A 26,656-nucleotide genomic window follows, 5' to 3' on the forward strand; every position below is an offset into this window, starting at 1 on the left:
ATATCCCTCTTGGAATCAAACAACAATCAGCCTATCAGGGAACCTCCCAGCCCGAGATCATCCATTGCCAACTCAGATTTGTCCTGATCGTTTCTTGCTTCCAGTTCCCCCCTCCCCACAACCAGTCTGAAGAAGGGTGCCACAAAAAACATCACCTATCCATTTTCTCCAGAGATGCCATCTGACTCGCTGAGTTCCTCAAGCATTTTGTTTCTATTGGAAGCATGACAAGGCCTGGCATGTAATAGTTGGATGTGGATGAAGAGGGGGGGGGGGGGGGGGGATTGATAGGCAGACGGTTGGACAAAGGCCAGAAAAGAAAAGATAGAAGGTGTGAGACAAAAGGATTGTGAATTATAAAGTAAGAGGAAGGAATGTGGGTAGAAGTGGCGGGGTGGAGACATAGGTGAAATGGGTAGCAACTGGGGGACCTGGGTAGGCCGAGTGCAAGTGTTTGGTGAAATAGTCGGCAAGTCTATGCTTGGTCTCGCCGTATTACAGGAGGCCACACTGGGAACATCCACAATCCCTCAGGTCTGGAATCTGCACGAGCACCATCAAAGTGTTTTTTAATGAAGTGTGATGTGACCGGAGCAAAGGTCATTCTAGTCCACAAGAGGAACGAAGCAAGGAACGAAACAACATGAGCAAGATATAAAAATGTGCCTTCCTCTCCCACATGTGGAGGGCTCCAGATGCTCACGATGCAGTGAATGTAGATAGAGGAGGTACACGTTAACCACTGTCTCAACCGAAAGGACTGCTGGGGTCCCTGGAAGGAGGTGAGGGGGTTAAAAGGACAAAGGCCTACTGGATCTCCCGCTTGGTAACCACATTAACTCCTCTTCCCATTCCCACTGACCTTTCTATCCTGGGCCACCTCCATTGTCAGAGTGAGGTCAAATACAAACTGGAGGAACAGCACCTCGTATTCCACTTGGGAAGCTGACATCACAACAGCATGAACATGGGCGGCACGGTAGCGCAGCGGTAGAGTTGCTGCTTTACAGCGAATGCAGCGCCGGAGACTCAGGTTCGATCCTGACTACGGGAGCTGCACTGTAAGGAGTTTGTACGTTCTCCCCGTGACCTGCGTGGGTTTACTCCGAGATCTTCGGTTTCCTCCCACACTCCAAAGATGTACAGGTATGTAGGTTAATTGGCTGGGTAAATGTAAAAATTGTCCCTAGTGGGTATAGGATAGTGTTAATGTACGGGGATCGCTGGGCGGCACGGACTTGGAGGGCCGAAAAGGCCTGTTTCCGGCTGTATATATATGATATGATGATATGATGATATTGAATCCGTCAAATTTAGGTAACCACTAAACTCCCCCTCCCTCACTATCTTTCACCAGGAGCTTAATCAATTGCAGAATTGAATAATAATATTTGTAATTCAAAGTTAACAGCTTCATGTTTACTACCATTATCACACTGTTGTAAAACGCATCTGGTTCAATTCCCTTTAGGAATTTCTCATCCTTATTTAATCTGATCTCAGCACCAATGTAGTGGGCATTATTCTGCTTTAGACTTCAGTCTTTAGGGGGATACAGCGTGGTCGCAGGCACTTCGGCACACCGAGTCCGCACCGACCAGCGATCACCCCATACGTTATCCTACCCACTAGGGAAATGTTACCGAAGCCAATTAACTTACAAACGTATGCGCCTTTGGGATGTGGGAGAAAACTGGAGGACCCAGAGAAAACCCACACGGTCTTAGGGAGAACAGTCATAGGGAGAACAGGCAGGATGGAACCCAGGTCTCTGGCGCTGTAAAGCAGCAACTCGACCGCTGTGTCACTGTGCCTCCCCGCTGCACCAATGCCCTCCACTGATATTCCAGCAAGCCTCTCAATCGCCCCCAGGAACACATCATCAACGATAATTGTACCTCAGCACACAAACGCAAAATATTGCAGATGTAGGAAGCCCAAAATAAAATTGAAAATGACGGGGTTGGGGGGGAATAAAAAAAAGAGACGTTAACTCCAAATGTTCATTCTGTTTCTCTCTGTGATCTGTGTTGGGGGTTACAGGGAGAAGGCAGGAGAATGGGGTCGAGAGGGAAAGATAGACTTGATGGGCCGAATGTCCTAATTATGTTCCTAGAACTTATGAACAGCTGCCCATGTCCAGGAGGGAATCAAAAATAAATCTGTCTCTCTGTAACATTAAGGATTGAACCGATACTTATTTCACAAATAGTCTGGATACAAGTTCCCCTCATGATCCAGTGAGGAAAATAAACATGAAGTTACACAATTAGACAACGCTGCAAAAAAAACAAAACAGAAAGGTCAGAGACTGTGAAAGAAACTAGGCAGGAAGTATTGACAATACCTCTAGATGGCCTATACCATGAACACCCTGCCCCACCGCTCTCTCTTTGCAGAGTCTGTACATGGGCCTGAAATAAGGATTCACATGCGAGTGCTTAAGCAGTTATTGGTGCCAATAGCATGTTTGAGCTCAGAGTTTGAGCGTGCTCCCTGTGTAGCCATCCACAATCCATCAGGTCTGGAATCTGCGCGAGCACCATCGAAGTGTTTAATGAAGTGTGATGTGACCAGAGCAACGGTCACCTTCGTCCGCAAGAGGAACGAAGCAAGGGCTTCTTCAACATGAGCAAGGTATAAAAATGTGCCTGGTTTACCAAGGAAAGACACAAAATGTTGGAGTAACTCAGCGGGTCAGACAGCATCCATGGAGAATATGAATAGGGGCTTTAGAGTCATGGTGTCTTACAGTGTGGAAACAGAACCTATGGCTCAATTTGCCCACATGTCCCATCTCCATTAGTCCCATCTGCCTGCGTTTAGCCCAAATATCCCTCTGAACCTGTCCTCGGCCTTCCTCATAGACCGAGTCTAAGGAAGGGCCCCAACCCCAAAATGTCACCTATCCATGTTCTCCAGGGATGCTGCCTGACCCGCTGAGTTACTCCAGCAATGTGTTTCTTTTCTATGTTGATGTGATATATCTATATCCTCTGAAGCTTCCCATCCTGATGCTTAGAAAAACGGTCAGGCGTTGTCCTTAACTTCTCCTTCCTCCTTTTAAAAAAAACTCTTTCACTTCATTTTTCCCAATATTCCCTTCCAAACTTGCTGCAGCTTTCTGAATTCGTTGTGATTATTCCGAGATCAGGTAATAATAATAATAATAATAATAATAATAATATTCATTTATTGTCATTGCAACGAGTACAACGAAATTAAAAAATAGCCAATCCTGACGGTGCGTACAAACATATATGCAATAAATGCAAAAACAAATAAATACATAAATACAATTATATTAAGTACAAGATTTTTTAACGGTGTTGCCTAGTGCAAAGGTAGTGTTCAGTTCTCGTATGGCCCTGGGGTAAAAACTGTTCTTAAGTCTGTTTGTTCGGGATTTGATCGACCTGAAACATCGACCAGAGGGCAGATGAACAAACAGACGGTGGCCGGGGTGGGATGGATCTTTTATTATTTTGCCTGCTCTACTGAGGCAGCGTAGGCTGAACAGGTGCTCCAGGGAGGGCAGTGAGCAGCCGATGATCTTCTGGGCCGTCGTGATGACCCTCTGAAGGGCCTTCCTGTCCTTTTCTGAGCAGCTGGCATACCATGTGGTTATACAGTATGCCAGCACACTCTCGATGGAGCAGCGATAGAAGGACAACATGAGCTTCTCCTGCAGGTTGGTTTTCCTGAGGATCCTCAGGAAGTGGAGTCTCTGCTGTGCCTTCTTTACTGTGGTGATGGTGTTGGTAGACCAGGTAAGATCCTCTGCGATGTGCGTACCCAGGAACCTGAAAGCGGGTACCCTTTCCACACAGACCCCATTGATGTAGAGTGGGTCCTATTCTACACTGGTTTTTCTAAAGTCAATTATAAGTTCCTTTGTTTTGGAGGAGTTCAGGACCAGATTGTTCACTGAACACCATGCTGCCAGCCTTTGGATTTCATCCCTATAGGCTGTCTCATCTCCTCCTGAGATGAGTCCAACCACAGTCGTGTCATCCGCGAACTTGATGATGGTGTTGGTGGGATGGGTGGGGGCGCAGTCGTGAGTGTAGAGGGAGTAAAGGATGGGGCTCAACACACAGCCCTGTGGTGAGCCAGTGCTCAGTGTAATGGTGGAGGAGAGGTGAGGGCCTATTTTGACGGACTGGGGGCGGTTGGTCAGGAAGTCCTTGATCCATTGGCAGATGGTTTGGGAAAATCCAAGGTCGGAAAGTTTGGTGACCAGTCTGCTCGGGATGACCGTGTTAAAGGCAGAGCTGAAGTCGAGGAAGAGCATCCTCACATAGCTCCCCTGGTGTTCAAGGTGGGTCAGTGCAGTGTGAAGAGCAGTGTCGATGGCATCCCCTGTAGACCTATTTGCTCTGTAGGCAAACTGGTGTGGGTCGAAGGTGGGTGGGAGGCTGGCTTTGATGTGCTGCAGGACCAGTCTCTCGAAGCACTAAACGCTAAGTATTTGTGATTTGACCAGAGCAAAGGTCACTTCTTCGTCATCTGTCCGTAGCCTTTGACGCAAGTAATCATTCCGTCCACCCCCAATACTTCTCCACAAATCTGCTTCCTCCGTCACTTCCATTCTCAATCCCGCCAAAGCCCAAACCTGCCCACGATGATGTCCCCTCCCCCCATCCTAAACCAAGACTTCCCATGTCCGACCCGGAATCTGCCAGTGGACCCTTCCCCCACATCATCTAAAGGAAAAGCCATCAGCTTCCACCAACACGTGAAAGTGGCAAAGTTCAGACATCAACCCCTGGATGATCTGCAAGCAGGAGAACTGGTTGCTGGATGGACAGTAACTTCCTTCAAGTACACATTTGTGAAAGCCTAAACCACTTATTTTGTCACAATCGCTTACACTGCTCCACTGTCATAAACTCCATTAACCTTTGGCACCCATCTTAAACAATGTTTAGATTAGTTTAGTTTAGAGATACAGCACGGAAGCCCATAGAGCACACCCGACCAGCGTTCCCCGCACACTACCACTATCCTGCACACACCACACACTAGGGACAATTTATATTTATACCAAGTCAATACGCCTATAAAACCTGTACGTCTTTGGAGGAACCAGAAGATTCCCGGAAAAAACCCAAGCAGATCACGGGGAAAATGGACAAACTCCATACAAACAAGCACCCTTAGTCTGGATCAAACCCGGGTCTCTGGTGCTGTAACGCTGCGCCACCGTGCCACCTACTGTTCAAGACCTCTGTTTCGTATCCAACTAATAGGTGAGTACTGGACAACTCACCTGGGTCATCACCAAGACCACCTCCAATGAAGGATACCTCTTCAACTCACGGTGCAGCTGGGTGGCACGGTGGTGCAGCAGTAGTTACCACCTTACAGCGACAGATATCCGCGTTCAATCGTGACATGGGGTGCCGTCTGTACGTTCTCCGTGTACAAATTCCATCTAGACAGCACCTATAGTCAGGATCGAAACCAGGTATCTGGCAGTGTAAGGCCAGCAACTCTACCACTGTACCACTGTCATTCCAAAATGCAATTATAGACCTATTAGTTTGACATCTGTGGTGGGAAAATTAATGGAAAAGATACTTAGGGACAATATATATAATTATTTGGATAATCAAGGCCTGATTAGAAACAGTCAACATGGATTTGTGCCTGGAAGGTCATGTTTGACTAATCTTCTTGAATTTTTTGAAGAGGTTACCAGGGAAATTGATAAGGGCAAGGCTGTGGATGTTGTCTATATGGACTTCAGTAAGGCATTTGACAAGGTTCCACATGGAAGGTTGATTAAGAAGGTTAAATCGTTGGGTATTAATAGTGAGGTTGCAAGATGGATTCAACAATGGCTGAATGGGAGATACCAGAGGGTAACGGTTGACAATTGTATGTCAGGTTGGAGGCCAGTGTCTAGTGGAGTGCCCCAAGGATCTGTGTTGGGTCCACTGTTGTTTGTCATTTACATTAATGATCCGGATGATGGTGTGGCAAATTGGATTAGTAAATATGCAGATGATACTAAGATAGGTGGAGTAGTTGATAGTGAGGTAGATTTTCAAAGTCTACAGAGAGACTTGGGCCTTTTGGAAGGGTGGGCTGAAAGATGGCAGATGGAGTTTAATGCTGATAAGTGTGAGGTGCTGCATTTTGGTAGGACAAATCAAAATAGGACGTACAGGGTAAATGGTAGGGAATTGAGGAATGCAGTGGAACAGAGGGATCTGGGAATAACTGTGCATTGTTCCCTGAAGGTGGAATCTCATGTGGATAGGGTGGTGAAGAAGGCGTTTGGTATGCTTGCCTTTATAAATCAGAGCATCGAGTCTAGAAGTTGGGATGTAATGTTGAAATTGTACAGGGCATTGGTGAGGCCGAATCTGGAGTATGGTGTGCAGTTCTGGTCGCCAAATTATAGGAAGGATGTCGACAAAATGGAGAGGGTACAGAGGAGATTTACTAGAATGTTGCCTGGGTTTCAGCACTTAGGCTACAGAGAGAGGTTGAACAGGTTGGGTCTTTATTCTTTGGAGCGTAGAAGGTTGAGGGGGGACTTGATAGAGGTTTTTAAAATTTTGAGAGGGACGGACAGAGTTGACGTGGGTAGGCTTTTCCCTTTGAGAGTGGGGAAGATTCCAACAAGGGGACATAGCTTCAGAATTGAGGGACAAAGGTTTAGGGGTAACATGAGGGGGAACTTCTTTACTCAGAGGGTTGTGGCTGTATGGAATGGGCTTCCGGTGGAAGTGGTGGAGGCTGGCTCGATTTTATTATTTAAGAGTAAATTGGATAGGTATATGGATAGGAGGGGATTGGAGGGTTATGGTCTGAGTGCAGGTAGATGAGACTAGGTCAGGGAGAATGGTCGGCGTGGACTGGTAGGGCCGGACAGGCCTGTTTCCATGCTGTAGTTGTTATATGTTATATATGTTATATGTATAGTCACGGATTTACACAGCACAGAAACAAGCTCTTTTGTCCATGAGGATCACTGTACTGCCTTATTCACAGTGGGTTCTCAACCATCTATGCATACAAAAAAAAAGCAAAGCAAAAATGCTGAAACTGGAAATTTGTAAATGGTGCAGTTGAAATTTATGCAACCACCAAGCATTCAAGATGTGGAACACCTTTCCAATACAGCCAATTCACTTGCTCTTTTCATTACACAACTTATATTATACAAATCACATTAATCTGAACAAAAGCTCGCAGGAACTATTATTAAAAAATATATTTTGAGTCACAAAACATAGATGTTCAGAAGTATGGCCATTTTAATGAGCTTCACAGAGGAAACCATGTAGACAGGCCAAAGGTTGGCCTTGGCAGCTGATGGCCCAGACAACAAGGATCAGTAATTATGTCGTGAAGGCCAAAATTACAGGTGCAGAGATATCCTGAAATTTTACAGGGATGTCAAAGATTACAGACACAGGGAGTAATTTGCCCAGATGGGATTTAGAAAACGGTGGACAGATTTTGGATGTGGGCACACATCACAAGTTGGTTTGGCAACAGGTCTACCCGAGACTGCAAGACATTGCAGAGAGTTGTGGGTGTAGCCCAGTCCATCACACAGACCAGACTCCCCACCTTCATAAGTGATAGGAGCAGAATTAGGCCATTCAGCATATCAAATCTACTCTGCCATTCAATCATGGCAGATGTATCTTCCCCATTTAACTCCATTCTCCTGCTCATAATCCCTGACACCCGTACTAACCAAGAATCGACCTATCTCTGCCTTAAGAATGTCTATTGACTTGGCCTCCACAGCGTTTTATGGCAATGAATTCCACAGAATCCCATCAACTCCATCTACACTTTAGGCTACCTCAGAAAAACAGTCGACAGAGTCAAGGACCTTTGTCATCCTGGCCATCCCTCCTCCTTCAGGAAGAAAATATAAAAACCTGAAAACATGTACCTCCAGATTCAGGAACAGCTTCCTCCCCACCGTTATCAGAGTAGTGAACAGTTCTCTCATAAACGAGAGTGGAGCCCCGATCTTCCAACCTAACGCCCGACAGACATTGTACTTTCTCTCTCAGTGCTGTGGCAGGGGTGGAAACGCAATTCAAAGGAGTTCTCAATTTGGAAGGTTTTGCGAAGAAGGGGATTTTGAAGATGTGTTGATAGCTTACAAGGGGTGGGGGTTGCTATGGACAAAGTCTTTCAAGAAGTGTTATCATGATAGCAGACTTAGAACATAGAAAAAAGCAGCACAGCAACAGGTCATTGAAATTTGCCAAGTAGTGAAAGTGGTATTTTTAAAGTGGAGATTGACAGATATTTGATTGGGAAGGGTGTCAAAGGTTATGGGGAGAAGGCAGGAGGATGGGGTTGAGAGGGAAAGATAAATCAGCTGTGATTAAATTGCAGAGTAGACTCAATGGACCAAATGGCCTATGTCTGCTCCTTTGACTTATGAACATGATGCCGACTACAGGTGCTGTCTTTACGGAGTTTGTATGTTCTCCCTGCAACCTTGTGGGCTTTCACCTGGTGTTTAGTTTTTAAGTTTAGTTTAGAGATACAACACGAAAACAGGCCCTTCCACACATCGAGTCTGCGCCGACCACCGATCCACACCCACTAACATTATCCTGCACACACGAGGGACAATTTACCATTTTTACCGGAGCCAATTAACTTACAAACCTGTACGTCTTTGGAGTGCAGGAGGAAACTGGAGCACCTGGGGAAAACCCACGCAGGTCACGGGGAGAACGAACAAGCTTGTACAGACAGCATCCGTAGTCAGGATCGAACCCGGTTCTCTGGCGCTCTAAGGCAGCAACTCTACTAGTGCGTTACTGTGCCGCCCGTTTTTTTTAACATTTCTTTTTTTTTTTAATTCTTGAGGGAATAATGGAGGGAATTAGACCAAGTGGACCTGTTGGGCCCAAACCTCTCCTGTATTGGTGCAGCACCCTCTCCTCCCCCCTTCCCCTCTCTCCCCTTCCCTCCCCTTATCCTCTCTCCTCCCCCCCTCCACCCCCCTAGGAGATAGATTTGAACTTTAAAATGTGAATAAGTTTTAAAATATAGCACCGATTTCAATTAAACTTCTTCCATTGCCACCAAAGTGACGATGGTGAGTAAGGTGGGCCTAAAATTGTCGCGCTATCGTGCACCGTTTTGGCTGTAGTTCGGGAACAAACAAACAAACAATAGTTTTAGTATATAGATAGATGGATAGGTGACGTTACAGTGCTCCAGTTTCCTCCCACACTCCAGACATACAGTATTGTAGGGCAATTTGCTTCTGAAAAATGTCCCTATTGTATAGGATAGTGCTAGTGTACAGGGTGATCGCTGGTCGGCATGGTGTCGGTGGACCAAAGCGCCTGTATCTCGAAAGTCCCGACTTTTAACGATCTGTTTTCGAAAAAGATCCATCACTGTTGAAATCAGCTTTTTTTAAAAAATTGCATTAAAGAAAAGGACTTGGTCACATAACCTTCACATTGACGATCAAGAATGCAAATCATTCCACCTTCTCAGTCAGGCATGCGATGCGAGCACACAACCCCACACCAAACTATATGATTTTCCAACTATTCTATTGTCAGATCTGTGAACTTCAAATTATGACTTTTTTATCAACTGCAATAACAAAGAGTATTTTTCAAATGTTAAATTATAAAAAATACTGGCAAAACTAAATTGAAACTCTGCATTCTGAATGCTTGGTAAAAGATCAGCAACCAATGCTTTTGAGCTTCTATTTGCTTCTATTTGCTTCTATTTTCTATTTGGAAATCGTACCTCCTCTCCACAACTAAATCTGTACTGACAATGCATTCGTCTTCATTTAGCATTTGGAAATAGCAGCAGTGAGATTTTGCTGTTGCGCAACAGGAAGAAGAAAAAAAAAGGGAGTATTTTAGTTTTGTAAACCACAAAGCCAGAGCTACATTTTAGACACACTTATGTAAATAGCCCCAAAGAGAACAACAATTTTCCCAGATAGACTCGTCCTATCTTCCACCCCCAGCACAACTTGTGATCGGTGGGGGAGGGGGTGAGATGGCTGCTAAATATGGTGCTACACCAAGCATCCATCTCCTACCGATGAAGAATTACCTAGCAGCACAGTTTCATTGACAAACATGCTCATTGTCCAAATAATGCAGAATTGTTTATTACAATTGGGAAACCCATGGCACAGGATGTGTGAAGCACATTGTTTACTTTAGCTGCAAATTTCCTCAACAGGATTTTGCTTAAGTTATTCAAGGCAAATCTTGGCCATACATATTTATTTGCCCCCCAAGACACACTATTTTATTTTGATCATTGTGTGTTCCTGACTCATTCTAAAATTACCCCATCCTTGATCCCAGTAATTGGAAATTTTAAAAGATGGAGAAGATTCATTTGGATATTTAGTTTCGAGATACAGCGGCGAAACAGGCCCTTCGACTCACCGAGTCCGCGCCGACCAGCGATCCCTGCACACTAACACTATCTTACACACATTATACCAAGCCAATGAACCTAGAAATCTGTACGTCTTTGGAGCGTGGGAGGAATCCGGAGATCGCGGAGAAAACCCACGCAGGTCACGGGGAGAACTTACAAACTCCGTACAGACAGCGCCCGTAGTCAGGATCGAGCACGGGGCCATGGCGCTATAAGGCAGTAACTCTACCCTTGCGTCACCGTGCTGCCCGGATTTGAACTCTATGAGGCTGGATAGGTTGACCTTTTCCCCTGGAGCAAAGATGCCTAAGAGATGACTCAAAGAGGGATATAAAATCATGGTTGCAAAATAAAATAAATATAGATGATCACTGTCTTAATTCGCTCCCTGATATAGGAATCTAAAATTAGAGGGCAGATTTAAGGGGCAAGGAGAAAGATTTCAAAGGAACTCTATAAAGATTTTGGACAGGCCGCATTTGGAGTATTGCATGCAGTTCTGCTTGCCCCATTATAGGGTCATAGAGTCTATTCCCATTACAGAAAAGACAGGATGGCTTTAGAGGGGGGTAGAGGAGGTTTACCAGGATGCTGCCTGGATTAGAGGGTTTCAGTTAGAGGGAGAGGTTGGATAGACCTGAACTGGTTTCTCTGTAGCGCCAGAGTTTGATGGGAGGCTTCATAGAAGTATATAAATTTATGAGAGGCTTTGACAGTGAGAACTTTTTTCCCCCAGGGTGAAAATATTCAGTACTAGAGAGCATAGAGTATTCAGTACTAGAGAGCATAGCCACAACATGAGGGGGGTGGGGGGAGGAGGAGAGCATAGCCACAACATGAGGGGGATGGGGGGGGGGGGAGAAGACGTTCAATGAAAGTAGACGGGGCAATTTTTTTACAGAGTGCAGCGAGGGTCTGGAACACACTGCCACGGTTGGTTGTGGAGGCAGATACGATGGTGGTGTTTAAGAGGCTTTTAGACAGGCACATGGAGGTGCAAGGAATAGAGGATTACGGATCATGTACAGGTAGATGAGATCTGTTTAACCTGGCACCATGTTCGGCACAAACTGTGGGCTGAAGGGCCTGTTCCAGGGCTGTACTGTTCTATGGTGCCGAGAGGCAACCATTTTCACAAACGATAGAGGCTATATGGAACAATTTGTCAGAGGAAGCGATAGAGACAGATACAATTGTAAAAGTTAAAAGCTAATTAGTCAGAAACATGGATAGTGCATGGTAATAGACAATAGGTGCAGGAGTAGGCCATTCGGCCCTACGAGCCAGCACCACCATTCAATGTGATCATGGCTAATCAATCTCAATCAGTACCCTGTTCCTGCCTTCTCCCCATACCCCCTGACTCTGCTATCCTTAAGAGCTCTACCTAGCTCTCTCTTGAATGCATTCAGAGAATTGGCCTGGAGAGAGTGGATGTGGAGATGATGTTTCCACAAGTGGAAGAGTCTAGGACCAGACATGGCCTCAGAATAAAGGACGTTCTTTTAGGAAGGAGACGAGGAGGAATTGCTTTAGTCAGAGGATGGTGAATGTTCTAGTGGCCAGATGTTCTAGTGGCCAGAGATCCTAGGGTGACGGAGGAACTGAAGGAAATCCACATTAGGCAGGAAATGGTGTTGGGTAGACTGATGGGACTGAAGGCTGATAAATCCAGAGTACTTAAGGAGGTGGCGCTAGAAATTGTGGACGCATTGGTGATCATTTTCCAATGTTCTATAGATTCAGGATCAGTTCCTGTGGATTGGAGGGTAGCTAATGTTGTCCCACTTTTTAAGAAAGGAGGGAGAGAGAAAACGGGAAATTATAGACCAGTTAGTCTGACATCAGTGGTGTGGAAGATGCTGGAGTCAATTATAAAAGACGATATTGCGGAGCATTTGCATAGTAGTAACAGGATTGTTCCGAGTCAGCATGGATTTACGAAGGTGAAATCATGCTTGACAAATCTTCTGGAATTCTTTGAGGATGTAACCAGGAAAATTGACAGGGGAGAGCCGGTGGATGTGGTGTACCTTGACTTTCAGAAAACCTTGTCAAAGGTTCCACATAGGAGATTAGTGGGCAAAATTAGAGCACATGGTATTGGAGGTAGGGTACTGACAAGGATAGAAAATTGGTTGACAGACAGAAAGCAAAGAGTGGGGATAAATGGGTCCCTTTCAGAATGGCAGGCAGTAACTAGTGGGGTACGGCAAGGCTCGGTGCTGGGACCGCAGCTATTTACAATATACATTAATGACTTGGATGAAGGGATTAAAAGTACCATTAGCAAATTTGCAGATGATACAAAGTTGGGTGGTAGTGTGAACTGTGAGGAAGATGCTATGAGTTTGCAGGGTGACTTGGACAGGTTGTGTGAGTGGGCGGATGCATGGCAGATGCAATTTAATGTGGATAAGTGTGAGGTTATCCACTTTGGTGGTAAGAATAGGAAGGCAGACTATTATCTGAATGGTGTCAAGTTAGGAACAGGGGATGTACAACGAGATCTGGGTGCCTTAGTGCATCAGTCACTGAAAGGAAGCATGCAGGTACAGCAGGCAGTGAAGAAAGCCAATGGAATGTTGGCCTTCATAACAAGAGGAGTTGAGTATAGGAGCAAAGAGGTCCTTCTGCAGTTGTACAGGGCCCTAGTGAGACCGCACCTGGAGTACTTTGTGCAGTTTTGGTCTCCAAATTTGAGGAAGGATATTCTTGCTATTGAGGGCGTGCAGCGTAGGTTTACTAGGTTAATTCCCGGAATGGCAGGACTATCATACGTTGAAAGACTGGAGCGACTACGCTTGTATACACAGGAATTTAGACGGATGAGAGGAGATCTTATCGAAACGTATAAGATTATTAAGGGGTTGGACACGTTAGAGGCAGGAAACATGTTCCCAATGTTGGGGGAGTCCAGAACAAGGGGCCACAGGTTAAGAATAAGGGGTAGGCCATTTAGAACTGAGATGAGGAAAAACTTTTTCAGTCAGAGAGTTGTGAATCTGTGGAATTCTCTGCCTCAGAAGGCAGTGGAGGCCAATTCTCTGAATGCATTCAAGAGAGAGCTGGATAGAGCTCTTAAGGATAGCGGAGTCAGGGGGTATGGGGAGAAGGCAGGAACGGGGTACTGATTGAGAATGATCAGCCATGATCACATTGCTGGCTCGAAGGGCCGAATGGCCTCCTCCTGCACCTATTGTCTATTGTGAATCTGGGGAATTCTAGCCACAGAAGGCTGTGGAGGCCAAGTCAATTGATATTTATAAGGTAGGTATAGATAGTTTCTTGATTAGTACGGTAGTCAGGGGTTACGGAGCGGGCAGGAGAAATGGGTTAGAAAGGTGAGATAAATCAGCCAGGATTGATTGGCAGAGTGGACTTGATGGGCCAAATAGCCTAATTCTGTTCCTATCATTTATGAACTTATGATAAGTACAGTTTGTAAGGGCAAACACAGGCAAAATGGATTAACTCAGAAAGTCATATTGATAGGCAGACTAACTGGGCTAAGGGGCATATTCATATTGTTCATTGCTGCAGCTATTTAGTTGCTGTCATACAGTGCCAGAAACCCAGGTTTGATCCTGTCTGTGTAGAGTTTGCACATTCTTGCGGTGACCACTTGAGTTTCCAGCAGATGCTGCGGCTTCCTCCCATATTCCAAAAACATGCAGGTTTGTATGTTAGTTGACTTCTGTAAATTGTCCCTAGTGTGTAGGATAGAACCAGTGTACAGGTGATTGCTGGTCCGCACAGACTCGATGGGCCTGTTCCCATGCTGCATCTCAAAACTCTCCAATTCAAAATTAAATCATTCAACATGTAGCCCATTATTCCATACAAACCTTTTTTGGTAAACTATTCTTCATTCCCAGTATTTGTTCCAGAGTAATTCAGCGCCTGACCTTTTTTTGTAAACCAGCACCCGCATCTCCTTTGTTCCAGATTTTGTTTGCTTCAACGTTGTTTATTTTGGAAAATGGAGTGATATTTTATATTTTGGATTTCACCATTTGTAATCGCTACTGTCCTCTGAGCCAAACCAAGTTCTGGGAAATAACAGGGGCGGAATTCCACTAATCTGAATGTATGCTTGGCAACGGGGAAACAGGATGCCTTCTAAATCCAGGCAGTTCTCAGAAACTCCCAGCCGGTTGCATCACATTCCCAGAGAACCGTGCCTGTGCACAGCCCACATGCTGCAAAACAAGCGTGGTGGCGTGCGAGGCGAGGCAGGCAGCAGAGGGCTGCAGACTGAGTCACCAGGACCAGGAAGCGGGTGGGTGCTCGCAGGCAGCGGCGCACGTGGCCCACGGCTGGCCCCGCCCCTTTCCGCCTATTGGCGCATGCCAGGATAACCACGCCCTCCATCACTCCCGATTGGCTTACCGCACCACGAGGCCCCACCCCCGCTTCGCATTGTGGGAAATGTAGTCAAATTGAATGATACAACGTGCTGGAGTAATTCAGCAGAACATGGAATATAGGTGCAGCAGGAGGTCTTTTGGCCCTTCGAGCCAGCACCGCCATTCATTGTGATCATCTACCATCAGTAACCCGTGCCTGCCTTCTCCCCATATCCTTTGATTCGACTAGCCCCAAGAGCTCGAACTCTCTTTTAAATTCATCCAGTGTATTGGCTTCCACTGCCTTCTGTGGCAGAGAATTCTACAAAAATTCACAACTTTCTGGGTGAAGTTTCTTCTCACAGTTTTAAATGACCTCCCCTTTATTCTTAGACTGTGTCCCCTGGTTCATGGATGGGCAACGTGGATGCAAGCGTTGTGCGGCAGTAACTCTACCACTGCGCCACCGTGCTGCCCTGAGTGATGGGTGGAAAATGCGAAACATGGCAGATGGAGGTGACCATTTACATGAAAACACACTCCCCCCCCCCCCAATAAAGGGTGCAGCTCTTCAAAAGTATGCCCTAACAGTTAAACATTTTGGAGGATTCTACTTCCACTATTTCTGTTGGGTTTGTTTTTCAGACCACCATCCTTTGGATAAATCGAAGGTATTTATTCACAAAATGCTGGAGTAACTCAGCAGGTCAGGCAGCATCTCAGGAGAGAAGGAATAGGTGACGTTTTGGGTTCACCCATTCCTTCTCTCCGGAGATGTTGCCTGTCCTGCTGAATTACTCCAGCATTTTGTGAATAAATACATTCGATTTGTACCAGCAGTTATTTTCTTACACATCCTTTGGATAAACATTCCTTCCTCACCTCTCCTCTAATTCATGTACGAAAAATGGTTAAATCTGTGTACTAGATCATGAGTGGTATAGATTGGGTATATGCATAGAAACCTTTGCCCTTGGTAGAGGAAACAAAAATCAGAGCAGATAAAGTGTAAGAAGGAACTGCAAATGCTGCTTTAAACTGAAGAAAGACACAAAATGCTGGAGTAACAACGGGTCAGGCAGCATCTCTGGAGAAAAGGAATAGGTGACTTTTCAGGTCAAAACCCTTCTTCAGACACAAAGTGCTGGAGCAACTCAGCAGAACATGGATGGGTAATGTGTAGGACGGAACCACAGATGCTGCTTTAAACAGAAGATAGACACTGAAAGCTCGAGTACCTCAGCGGGTCTGTCTGACCCGATATATCACCCATTTTCTCCAGAGATGCTGCCTGCCCCGCTGAGTTACTCCAGCATTCTGTGTCTATCTTGGGTGTAAACCAGCATATGCAGTTCCTTACTACACATATTATGGTGGGAAGGCAGGAGAATTGGGTTGAGAGGGATAGATCAGCCATGATTGAATTGCAGAGTAGACTTGATGGGCCGAACGGCCAAACTCTGCTCCTAGAACTTATGAACTATATATTTTGTTTTGTATATTTTATTCCGAATAAAGTGTATTTTTGGAAAGAAAAGTAACGTCGCCCGCTTGGTCTCTTAGCAAAGTAAAGAATCAGAACTTGGAAGACGACCTATCTACAGAAATCCTGATTTTTCTTGGAGGAAAGAGATAAATGTCTTCACAACTGTGCGTTAAACCAGTGTCTGAAGGGGGTGAGTAAAAGGACTCCTTGTCCCTATTGATGTTGCCTGTCCCGTTGAGTTTATCCAGCATTTTGTGTCTATCTTCAGTTAAAAGCTGCTGATACTCACGCTTGCCTCAAGCACACGTGCCTCTTTGAAAAATAATCGGGCCCCTCCCATCTCGGTCCACTGACCCTTCTCAGTCACGCTACGCGGTCAGGGGGGGGGGGGTCTCAAAAAGCTCTATTCCGATGTACAAGCCGCGCCCCGCCCTTCTTGGATCAATATTACTGCAATCGGTCTCCTGCAATCCAAACTCCCAGCAAATCAGCCCACCGCCGTCACCTGACGACCAGTTCCGGCGTATCCCAATTATGGGCTTTTTCTCCTCCTTTTAGGAAGCAGAAAGGCGCTAGTTCTCCACCCTTGGCCATTACGACGCGAGTGGGAGGAGGAGGAGATCTACACATTGGCTGCCCGCCAGCCAGCCTGGTGTCTCCGCGCTGCCACCTCTAGCTCTCTCTCTCCCCCCCCGCCACATCCCCTCCCCTCCCTCCCCCAGAGGGATGAAGCCCGCAACCAAGGGCACACGGTGGGAATGACGCGGGCCGCAGACATTTTACTGGAGTGGGTGGGGTTGGAGGGGGTTGCATTAGGACGGAGAAACGCCCAGGCAGCCTCCCCGGGGCGCAGCACCATCGCCCACCGAGTGCCATGTGGCCTCAACCCCACCGTGCCACACGGGGGGACCGCACACACACACCCGCCCCTTTCCCCGCGTTAGAAGGAGGCCGCTGTGAATTAACCGACTCAGTAACAGGTGGCGTGACCCACCCCGCCCCCTCTCCAGATTATCCACACCGGCCGCAAGGAACCAGCTGGCATTTAATTTTAAAAAAGGGACAGAATCCCAACAGCAGCCAACCCCAGCCACATAAGGATACAAACTCTCCTCCTCGGACCCCTCGGCTTGCCCCACACACACACCGACCGTCTCACATCCCCCACACCAGTTGCAAACCTGCGGATTCCAAAATAAACTCAACCCATGAAACTTAACCCCGCACCAACAAAGGCACTTTAAATATCAAGCGCCTTTTGTCCAGCGTCAAACTGAATCCGCCAAATGATACAATATTTATGGGCCAGCTAACGAGACCTCTCATTGTCTGGCTCCATTAGTGACCCTCCCCTTCTCAGAACTGGTACGTCTGCAAATGGGGATGTTACCGTCCGAGGGAGAGACGGGGGGGGAGTATGGTCCAAGGAAACTTCTTTGTTTCATGCCAATCAACAATATATTTCTTCAAAATACACCATCGGCAACTTTTATTCAGTTGGAACGATGGCTACCTACTATCGTTGAACTAAAACAAAGCCCCAGGAATAAAACTCACAACATCGAGAACTGTTAATGGCCATTAATTATGTTCTGGTTTACACTACAAAATGCGTGGCGTTACAAAAGACCAAGATGAATGCCCGTGAATTACACAGAACAAAGAAACAGCTCGCGTAATCGAGCACAAAATGAAACGTGGTGGCAACTTTGTATCATGGGTCAAGTGAATGAAACCTACGCTCCTACCTGTGTGAGTCCTCATGTGTGCTTTCAGATGAGATGATTTCCCGTACACTTTATCGCACCCCACAAAGTAACACTGGTGCTTTTTCGCCGACTTGTCCGACCGCTTGATTTTCCGCTTTTCCAGCGTGCAGTTAGCGGCGACCAGGGTCGGGGGGGTGACCGACGTGTAGGGTCCTTCAGACAGCGTCGTGTAGCCGCTCTCCAGACTCTCGCCGGAGGATGAGTTGCTGCTCTCCGAGTTGGAAGACATCGGCCTGGATTTCTGCAAGCCGGTCAAAATGCTGGCGACCATCAGCAGGTTGCCGCCCTCCTTCAGCGTGTCGCTCACCTCCTTGTCCTCCTTTGAAGTTAGCTCGCAAGTTTCCCCTTTGAGCGGGGAGCGGTGCACCACCGCGCCGCTGGAAATGGACATCAGGCACTCGGCGGCGAAGTAATCGCGGCAGGCGAACGCAGACATGGCCGGGAATGGAAGGAGGCCCCTGTGTGGGTGGGGGTGTAGGGGTGTGTGTGAGGGTGGTGGGACCTTGATCTCCCCCCTCCCTCCTCGGGCAGCCCGGGCCGGGGTTGGGGTAAGTCAAGAGCGGCTGGTGGGGAGCGGGCGGAATGAGGCCGCTTCTCCCCGGCCCCGATGCTTTGTCTGCGGCCCGGACCGCCTCCTCGGGTCGGGCGGTGACGCGCGGGTCGGGCGGATCCCAGGCTGCAAACCGCTCGGTGACGCTGGAAACCCCTGTCCCCGGGCACAGAGAGAGAGAGAGGAGAGAGGGAGGCAGAGAGAGAGGCGAGGAGAGAGAGAGGGAGGCAGAGAGAGAGAGGGAGGCAGAGAGAGAGAGGGAGGCAGAGAGAGAGAGGGAGGCAGAGAGAGAGAGGGAGGCAGAGAGAGAGAGGGAGGCAGAGAGAGAGAGGGAGGCAGAGAGAGAGAGGGAGGCAGAGAGAGAGAGGGAGGCAGAGAGAGAGAGTCGAGGAGAGAGGGAGGCAGAGAGAGAGTCGAGGAGAGAGGGAGGCAGAGAGAGAGAGAGAGGCAGAGACACAGAGACGCACACACACAGACAGAGCACCACCACCCAGGGGCAGGGACGAGTTTTCCAAGATTTCAGAGCCTCAAAAGGCGAGTGCGCAGTGAAGATAGAGCCTGCAAGTTCCTCTCGCCGGCTAGTGTGCGAGGGCGTTTGGTGAAACTGGTGGATGATGCTGTAGAGGGGGAGGGGAGGCGAGGCTCCAGCAGCCCAGCCCAGGCGTTAACTTCAGCGAGAACTGTTCTCCATGTGCCCGGTGGGCGGGTATGACGGGCCATGCCATGTTCCCGCAGAGAACAGGCGGGCGGGAGAGAAACGTGCAAGGTCCACAATGCGGAAATAGATCCTTTAACCCACCCAGAGTATCCCAGACACGTGAGAAGAAGCCCCCTCCCCCCTGTCTCAGAGACCCACAGCGCACAAACAGGCCCGGACGGGCCGTGTCCCATTTACCCTTATCCCTCCAAACCTTCCCTGTCCAGTTTTATTTTAAATGCTTTTATGGTCCCTGCCTCAACTGCCTCCGAATAGGAACCTAAGGGGTAACTTTTTCACGCAAAGGGTGGTGGGTGTTTGGAACTAGCTGGTGGAGGAGGTAATTGAAGAAGGTCGCATCTCAATGTTTAAAAAGCATTTAGATACATGGACTATGACTCTGGCAGCAGGTTCCATACACCCGCCATGTGCAGTGGTCTGGCTGCAGGAGAGGCTGAAAAATGATCTCCAGTTTCTTGGGTGGTTGGGAGGAGGGGAATAGTGGTGACCCGCTTCCCCATACATGGCCATGGGTCCTGATGAGCCCAAGGTGGGAGCCACTGATTCGGTTGTAAGTGGGCAAGAGTGGGGTGGTGGGCAGGCTGGGGTAGTAGGAGGTTTGCATCAATCCGCTGTTTCCAATGTTACCATTATCCTCCTGCAAGGTCTTGAGGTTTTCCATACCGTTCCAAATGCTCTTTCTTCATTTTAAACAGTCTAGGTGCATGGGTCCTCAAGAATTGGAGAAGACATCCCCAGGAAATAGTGGTTGATTGGCTAGGCTGAAGGGCCTGTTCCCATACTGTATCTCTCAATGAGATTTTCCACAAAGTCAAGTCAAGTCAATTTTATTTGTATAGCACATTTAAAAACAACCCACGTTGACCAAAGTGCTGTACATTTGATTAGGTTCCAATAGAAAAAAAAATGAAAACATACAGTAGCACGCAAACAGTTCACAGCGCCTCCTCAATGAGCCTCAAACGCTAGGGAGTAGAAATATGTTTTGAGCCTGGACTTAAAGGAGTCGATGGAGGGGGCAGTTCTGATCGGGAGAGGGATGCTGTTCCACAGTCTAGGAGCTGCAACCGCAAAAGCGCGGTCACCCCTGAGTTTAAGCCTAGACCGTGGGATAGTGAATAGCCCCAAGTCGGCCGATCTGAGGGACCTGGAGTTAGAGAGGGGGGTTAGAAGATTTTTGATGTAGGGGGGGGAGTGTCCATTTAGGGCTTTATACGTGAATAGGAGGAGCTTGAAGTTGATTCTGTACCGTACAGGGAGCCAGTGGAGAGAGGCCAGAATCGGGGTGATGTGGTCCCTTTTACGGGTACCCGTCAGGAGTCTCGCTGCGGCGTTTTGGACCAGTTGCAGGCGGGACAGGGAAGATTGGCTGATCCCAGTGTATAGGGAGTTGCAGTAGTCTAGGCGGGAGGAAATGAAAGCGTGAATGATTTTTTCTGTGTCGTCGAATTTGAGGAAAGGTTTGATTTTAGCTATGGTTCGAAGTTGGAAGAAGCTGGCTTTTACCACAGCGTTGACTTGCTTATCAAATTTTAATGCAGAGTCAAATATCATGCCGAGGTTTTTGACATGCGGTTTGACTAGGCAGGATAGGCTTCCAAGACTGCCTGTTATCAATTTGATGGAGTCGGGGGGGCCGAATAGGATGACCTCAGACTTGCTCTCATTTAATTGGAGGAAGTTCTGTGCCATCCAACATTTTATGTCCTCAAGGCAGTGTGAGAGGCTGTTTAAATTTGACTGGTTGTTGGGTTTCAGGGGGAGGTAAAGCTGAGTGTCATCGGCATAGCAGTGGAAAGAAATGCCGTGCCTTTGAATGATTTGGCCAAGGGGGAGCATGTATAGAGAAAAGAGAATGGGGCCTAGGATTGAGCCTTGTGGAACTCCGCAGGAGAGGCTAGCTGGAGCAGAGGAATAACTGCCTATGTTGATGGCGAAACTCCTATCTTTGAGGTACGAAGCGAACCAGCTCAGGGCAGTGCCATCAATGCCAACCGCGTACCGGAGACGGTCAATAAGGATGGTGTGGTCCACTGTATCGAATGCTGCGCTGAGGTCGAGAAGGAGCAGGATTGCACAGTCGCCGGTGTCGATGGCGAGAAGCAGGTCGTTGTGTACCTTCAACAAGGCAGACTCTGTGCTGTGGTGGGCTCTGAAACCTGACTGGAAACTTTCCAGGATGGTGTTTTGGTGCAGGTAGGGCACTAATTGGTTAAGGATTGCCTTTTCAAGGACTTTTGACAGGAATGGCAGTTTGGAAATGGGTCTGTAGTTGCTAGGCAAGGTGGGGTCTAGGTTAGGTTTTTTCAGTAGGGGCTGGACCACTGCGTGCTTGAAACTGGTTGGAACAGTGCCAGTGGCCAGAGAACTGTTGATAATAGAGAGGATGCTGGGACCAGCTATTGCAATGACATCCTTCAGAAGGGCAGTGGGGGCAGGATCAAGGGGGCAGGTTGCAGGTTTCATAGCGGAGATAAGCTTTGCAAGGGAGGATAGAGTGACGGGTTGGAAGCAGTCCAATTTAGATGAACAGACTAGTGAGACAGCTAGGTCACGGGTGGGAGGGGAAATGTTCATTCTAATATTCTCAACAAAGGGGACACAAATGTGCTGGAGTAACTCAGCAGGCCATGGCAGCATCTGTGGAGATGTTTCGGGTCGAGACCCTTCATCAAATCCTCTTTGGGATGCACAACAGTCAGTCCTCAACAGAGGAGAACATCCTGGAACCTTTTCCGTTATCCACCTGGTAATCTCTTGTCGAGATGGAGTTCAGAATAGAGAGCCTCTGTCAGGGGGTCTGTGGTTGTACATGTGGAGATCCTGCCTTGCCCATCAGAGCTGAGCCGAGATGCCAATAAACTAATATATGATGGACAATGCAGATATCAGCCTCTCAGTCTCTCCCACTCAAATTCAATCACTGCAAACCTCTGCAGAAAATCAGTAATCCCGGATGTATCCAGAAAGCATCTCTCCATGGAAACATTTTGTTTCTCTCTCCACAGATGCTGTTTGACCTGCTGAGTGTTGCAAGACATTTAATTTTAGATTTCTTGTATCTGCTGTATTTGGGTTTTGCAGCATAACCTTCACTCCCTCTCGCATTATTATCTTATTGATTCCTACATTGTGTAAGCAGACCCATCTGCCCAACGTGCCAACACCGACCAACATCCACACCAGCCCCATCTGCCTGCGTTTGGCCAATATCCTTCCATATACCCACCACATTTTGTGTTTAAAAAAAAGACACCCCATAGGTTCCTAATAAATCTTTCTCCTCTCACCTTAAACCTATGTCCTCTGGTTCTTAATGCCTACATTCTGGGTAAAAGACTGTACAGTTACCCTATCTATTTCCCCTCATGCTCTCATACACCTCTATAGGATCACCCTTCATCCTCCTGCACTCCAAGGAATAAAGCCCTCTCCTGCCCAAACTCTCCCAATAGCTCAGGCCCTCATATCCTGGCAACCACCTCGTAAATCCTCTCTGCACCCTTTCCAGGTTAACAACATATTTTCTTGTGAAGAAAACTGAAACCCCAAATGTGGCCTCACCAATGGCTTTGTACAACTGTAACATAACGTCCCAAGTTCTATACTCAATACTCTGATGAAGACCAATGTACTGAAAGCCTTCATGAATCAGGGAAGCAAAACAAAATATGTAGCAAGATGCTGCTTTATTTCCGAATGTAGACATAGGAACATAGAAAAATAAACAATATAACAAATGAGAAAAAAAATTCAGTGTGTGTATAGGCACGGTAGCGCAGCGGTAGAGTTGCTGCTTTACAGCGAATGCAGCGCCAGAGACTCAGGTTCGATCCTGACTACGGGTGCTGCACTGTAAGGAGTTTGTACGTTCTCCCCGTGACCTGCGTGGGTTTTCTCCGAGATCTTCGGTTTCCTCCCACACTCCAAAGACGTACAGGTATGTAGGTTAATTGGTAAATGTAAAAATTGTCCCTAGTGGGTGTAGGATAGTGTTAATGTGCGGGGATCACTGGGCGGCACGGACTTGGAGGGCCGAAAAGGCCTGTTTCCGGCTGTATATATATGATATGATAGAGATGTACACATACATGCAGACATATGTGTATCTATCCAAACACACACATATACGTACATCTAAAAAGCAAACAATAATTGTGCAACAAAAAAAACAATGCCCTAAGTCTATGTAGTTCAGAACTTATTTATAGTGTTTAATAGCCTGATGGCTGTAGGGAAGAAACTTCCTGAACCTGGACTGTACAGTTTTCAGATTCTTATACCGTCTTCCCGATGGAAGAAGTGGAATGAGAGTGTGGCCAGGGTGGTGCAGAAACATAGAAAATTAGGTGCAAGAGTAGGCCATTCGGCCCTTCGAGCCAGCACCGCCATTCATTGTGATCATGGCTGATCATCCATAATCAGTACCCAGTTCCTGCCTTTTCCCCATATCCCTCGATTCCTTTAGCGCTAAGAGCTCTATCTAACTCTCTTTTGAATGCATCCAGGGAATCGGCCTCCATTGCCTTCTGTGCAAAGATACTAGAGGAGCAAGATAAACCACTCCATTCAAATCACCTATATGAAGTGTTGTACGCAAAGGAGCGGAACGGCCGCCATTTTAGTAAGCAAAACCCACCGTTCGCTATGCCTCTCATAGTGTAATCAGTGTTATGGGGGATCAGTATGTGTGATGATACCATAAAAATGCAGAAAATATCTCATCTATCAACTTACAGATTTTTGTTATTTTTCTTTTTAAGTGTTTCTGCAAGTTTCTGCCTACTAAAATGGCGCCATGACATACTACGGTTTTTAGGGTCGAGTGGTCTATCTTGCTCTGCTCTATTATCTTTGCTTCTGAGGCAGAGAATTCCAGAAATTCACAACTCTCTGTGTGAAAAAGTTTTTTGTCATCTCCGTTCCAAATGGCCCACCCCTTATTCTTAACCTGTGGCCCCTGGTTCTGGACTCCCCCAACATCGGGAACGTGTTTCCTTCATCTAGCGTGCCCAATCCCTCAATAATTTTATATGTTTCTATAAGATTCCCTCTCGTCCATCAAAATTCCAGTGAATACAAGCCCAGTCGCTCCATTCTTTCATCCCTGGAATTAACCTGGTGAACCTAAGCAGCACTCCCTCAGTAGCAATAATGTCCTTCCTCAAATTAGGAGACCAAAATTGCACACAATACTCCAGGTGCGGTCTGACCAGGGCCCTGTACAACTGCAGTAGGACCTCCTTGCTCCTAAACTCAAATCCTCTCGCATTAGCCATTAGCTTTCTTCACTGCCTGCTGGACCTGCATGCTTACTTTCAGTGACTGATGTACAAACACACCCAGGTCTCGTTGCACCTCCTCTTTTCCTAATCTGACACCATTCAGACAATAATCTGCCCTCCTGTTCTTGCCACCAAAGTGGATAATCTCACATGTATCCACATTATACTGCATCTGCCATGCATCTGCCTACTCACCCAACCTATCCAAGTCACCCTGCCTCCTCATAGCATCCTCATCACAGCTCACACTGCCACCCAGCTTTATGTCATCCGCAAACTTGGAGATGTCACATTTAATTCCCTCATCTAAATCGTTAATATATATTGTAAATAACTGGGGTCCCAGCACTTAGCCTTGCGGCACCCCACTAGTCACTGGCTGCTATTCTGAAAAGGGCCCGTTAATTCCTACTCTTTGCTTCCTGTCTGCCAACCAGCTCTCTATCCATGTCAATATCCTACCCCTAAAACCATGTGCTCTAATTTTGCACACTAATCTCTTGTGTGGGACCTTGTCTAAGTCCTTTTAAAAGTACAGATACACCACATCCACTGGCTCTCCCTTATCTATTCTACTTGTTACATCCTCAAAAAATTCCAGAGGATTAGTCAAGCATGATTTCCCCTTCATAAATCCATGCTGACTTTGACCGATCCTGTCACTGCTTTCCAAATGCGCTGCTATAACATCTTTAACAATCGACTCAAGCATCTTCCCCACTATCGATGTAAGGTATCTTACTGGTCCATAATTCACCATTTTCTCTCTCCCTCCTTGCTTAAAAAGTAGGGTTACATTTACAACATTCCGCAAGAACTGATCCAGTCTAGAGAACATTGGAAAATGATCACCAATGCATCCACGATTTCTAGGGACACCTCCTTGAGTACTCTGGGATGCAGACCATCAGGCTCTGGGGATTTATCTGCATTCAGTCCCAACAGTTTATGTAACACCATTTCCTGACTAATGTGGATTCCCTTCAGCTCCTCCCTCCCACTTGATCCTCAGTCCCCTGGTATTTCTAGGAGATTGTTTGTGTCTTCCTTGGTGAAGACAGAACCAAATTACTCGTTTAACTGTTGTGCCATTTCTTTGTTTCCCGTTATAAATTCAGCTGTCTCTGATTGTAAGGGACCACAAATACAGGAGTATTTCAGCGAGTCTAGCAGCATCTCTGGAGAAAAGGAATAGGTAACATTTTGGGTCGTGACCCTTCTTCAGGCTCAGACTCTGAAGAAAGGTCTAGTCCCGAAACGTCACCAATTCCTTTCCTCCAGAGATGCTGTTTGTCCCGCTGAGTTACTCCAGCATTTTGTGTTTTTTTAAGAATCACTGGACATACGTTTAAAGTGAGAGGGGAAAGATTTAATGGGAACCTGAGGGGCCCTTCCCTTCCCTCTAAGGCCATGCCGAATGGGATTCCACCAAAAGCTGGAAAGACTGCAGAGATGTACGAGGATGTTGTGCAGACGCGAGGGTCTGAGCTACAGGGAGAGGTTGGGCAGGCTGGGACTATTCCTTGCATCGCAGGAGGAGAGGGGTAATCTTATAGAGGTGTATAAAATCATGAGGGGAATAGATAGGGTAGATGCGCAGAGATGTTTACACAGAATAGGGAGAGCAATAACCAGAGGATATAGGTTTAAGGTGAGAGGGGAAAGTTTTAATGAATATCTGAGAGGTAGCTTTTTCACACCGAGGGTGGTTGGTATATGGAACAAGCTGCCAGAGGAGGTAGTTGAGGCAGGTCTAATAACAATATTTAAAAGGCAATTAGGCAGGTGTGTGGACAGGAGAGGTTTAGAGGGATATGGGCCAAACACGAGCAGGTGGGACTAATGTAAGTAGGCCATGTTGGTCAGCATGGGGAAGTGGGGCTGAAGGGCCTGTTTCCATTTCCTGTGACTTTATCTGTGTCCCTTAATTATTCACATAGCTGAGAGAAAGTAATATTCTCATTTCATCCTAGTTGATCCCTTTGGCAGCTTAATGTACAAATATCACACCTATCTTCAAAGTCAGTCTAACCAACCTGCGTTGATCACTATGTGTGGAGTTTGTACATTCCTC

At 46.9% G+C, this 26,656-nt stretch overlaps 1 protein-coding gene across 1 annotated transcript in view; it reads right to left on the reverse strand.

The window, feature by feature from the left end:
• Window positions 1-18,963, reverse strand: part of LOC144607142 (Krueppel-like factor 9) — a 34,258-nt gene extending 15,295 nt beyond the window's left edge. The window contains exon 1 of the mRNA XM_078423767.1: window positions 18,009-18,963. Within this exon, the coding sequence (XP_078279893.1) occupies window positions 18,009-18,465 (457 nt within the window). The 5' untranslated portion in view covers window positions 18,466-18,963. The remainder of the gene's footprint in view (window positions 1-18,008) is intronic.
• Window positions 18,964-26,656: the final 7,693 nt, after the last annotated feature.

The sequence above is a fragment of the Rhinoraja longicauda genome, chromosome 28 (assembly GCF_053455715.1).
Source record: "Rhinoraja longicauda isolate Sanriku21f chromosome 28, sRhiLon1.1, whole genome shotgun sequence".
NCBI lineage: Eukaryota > Metazoa > Chordata > Chondrichthyes > Rajiformes > Arhynchobatidae > Rhinoraja > Rhinoraja longicauda.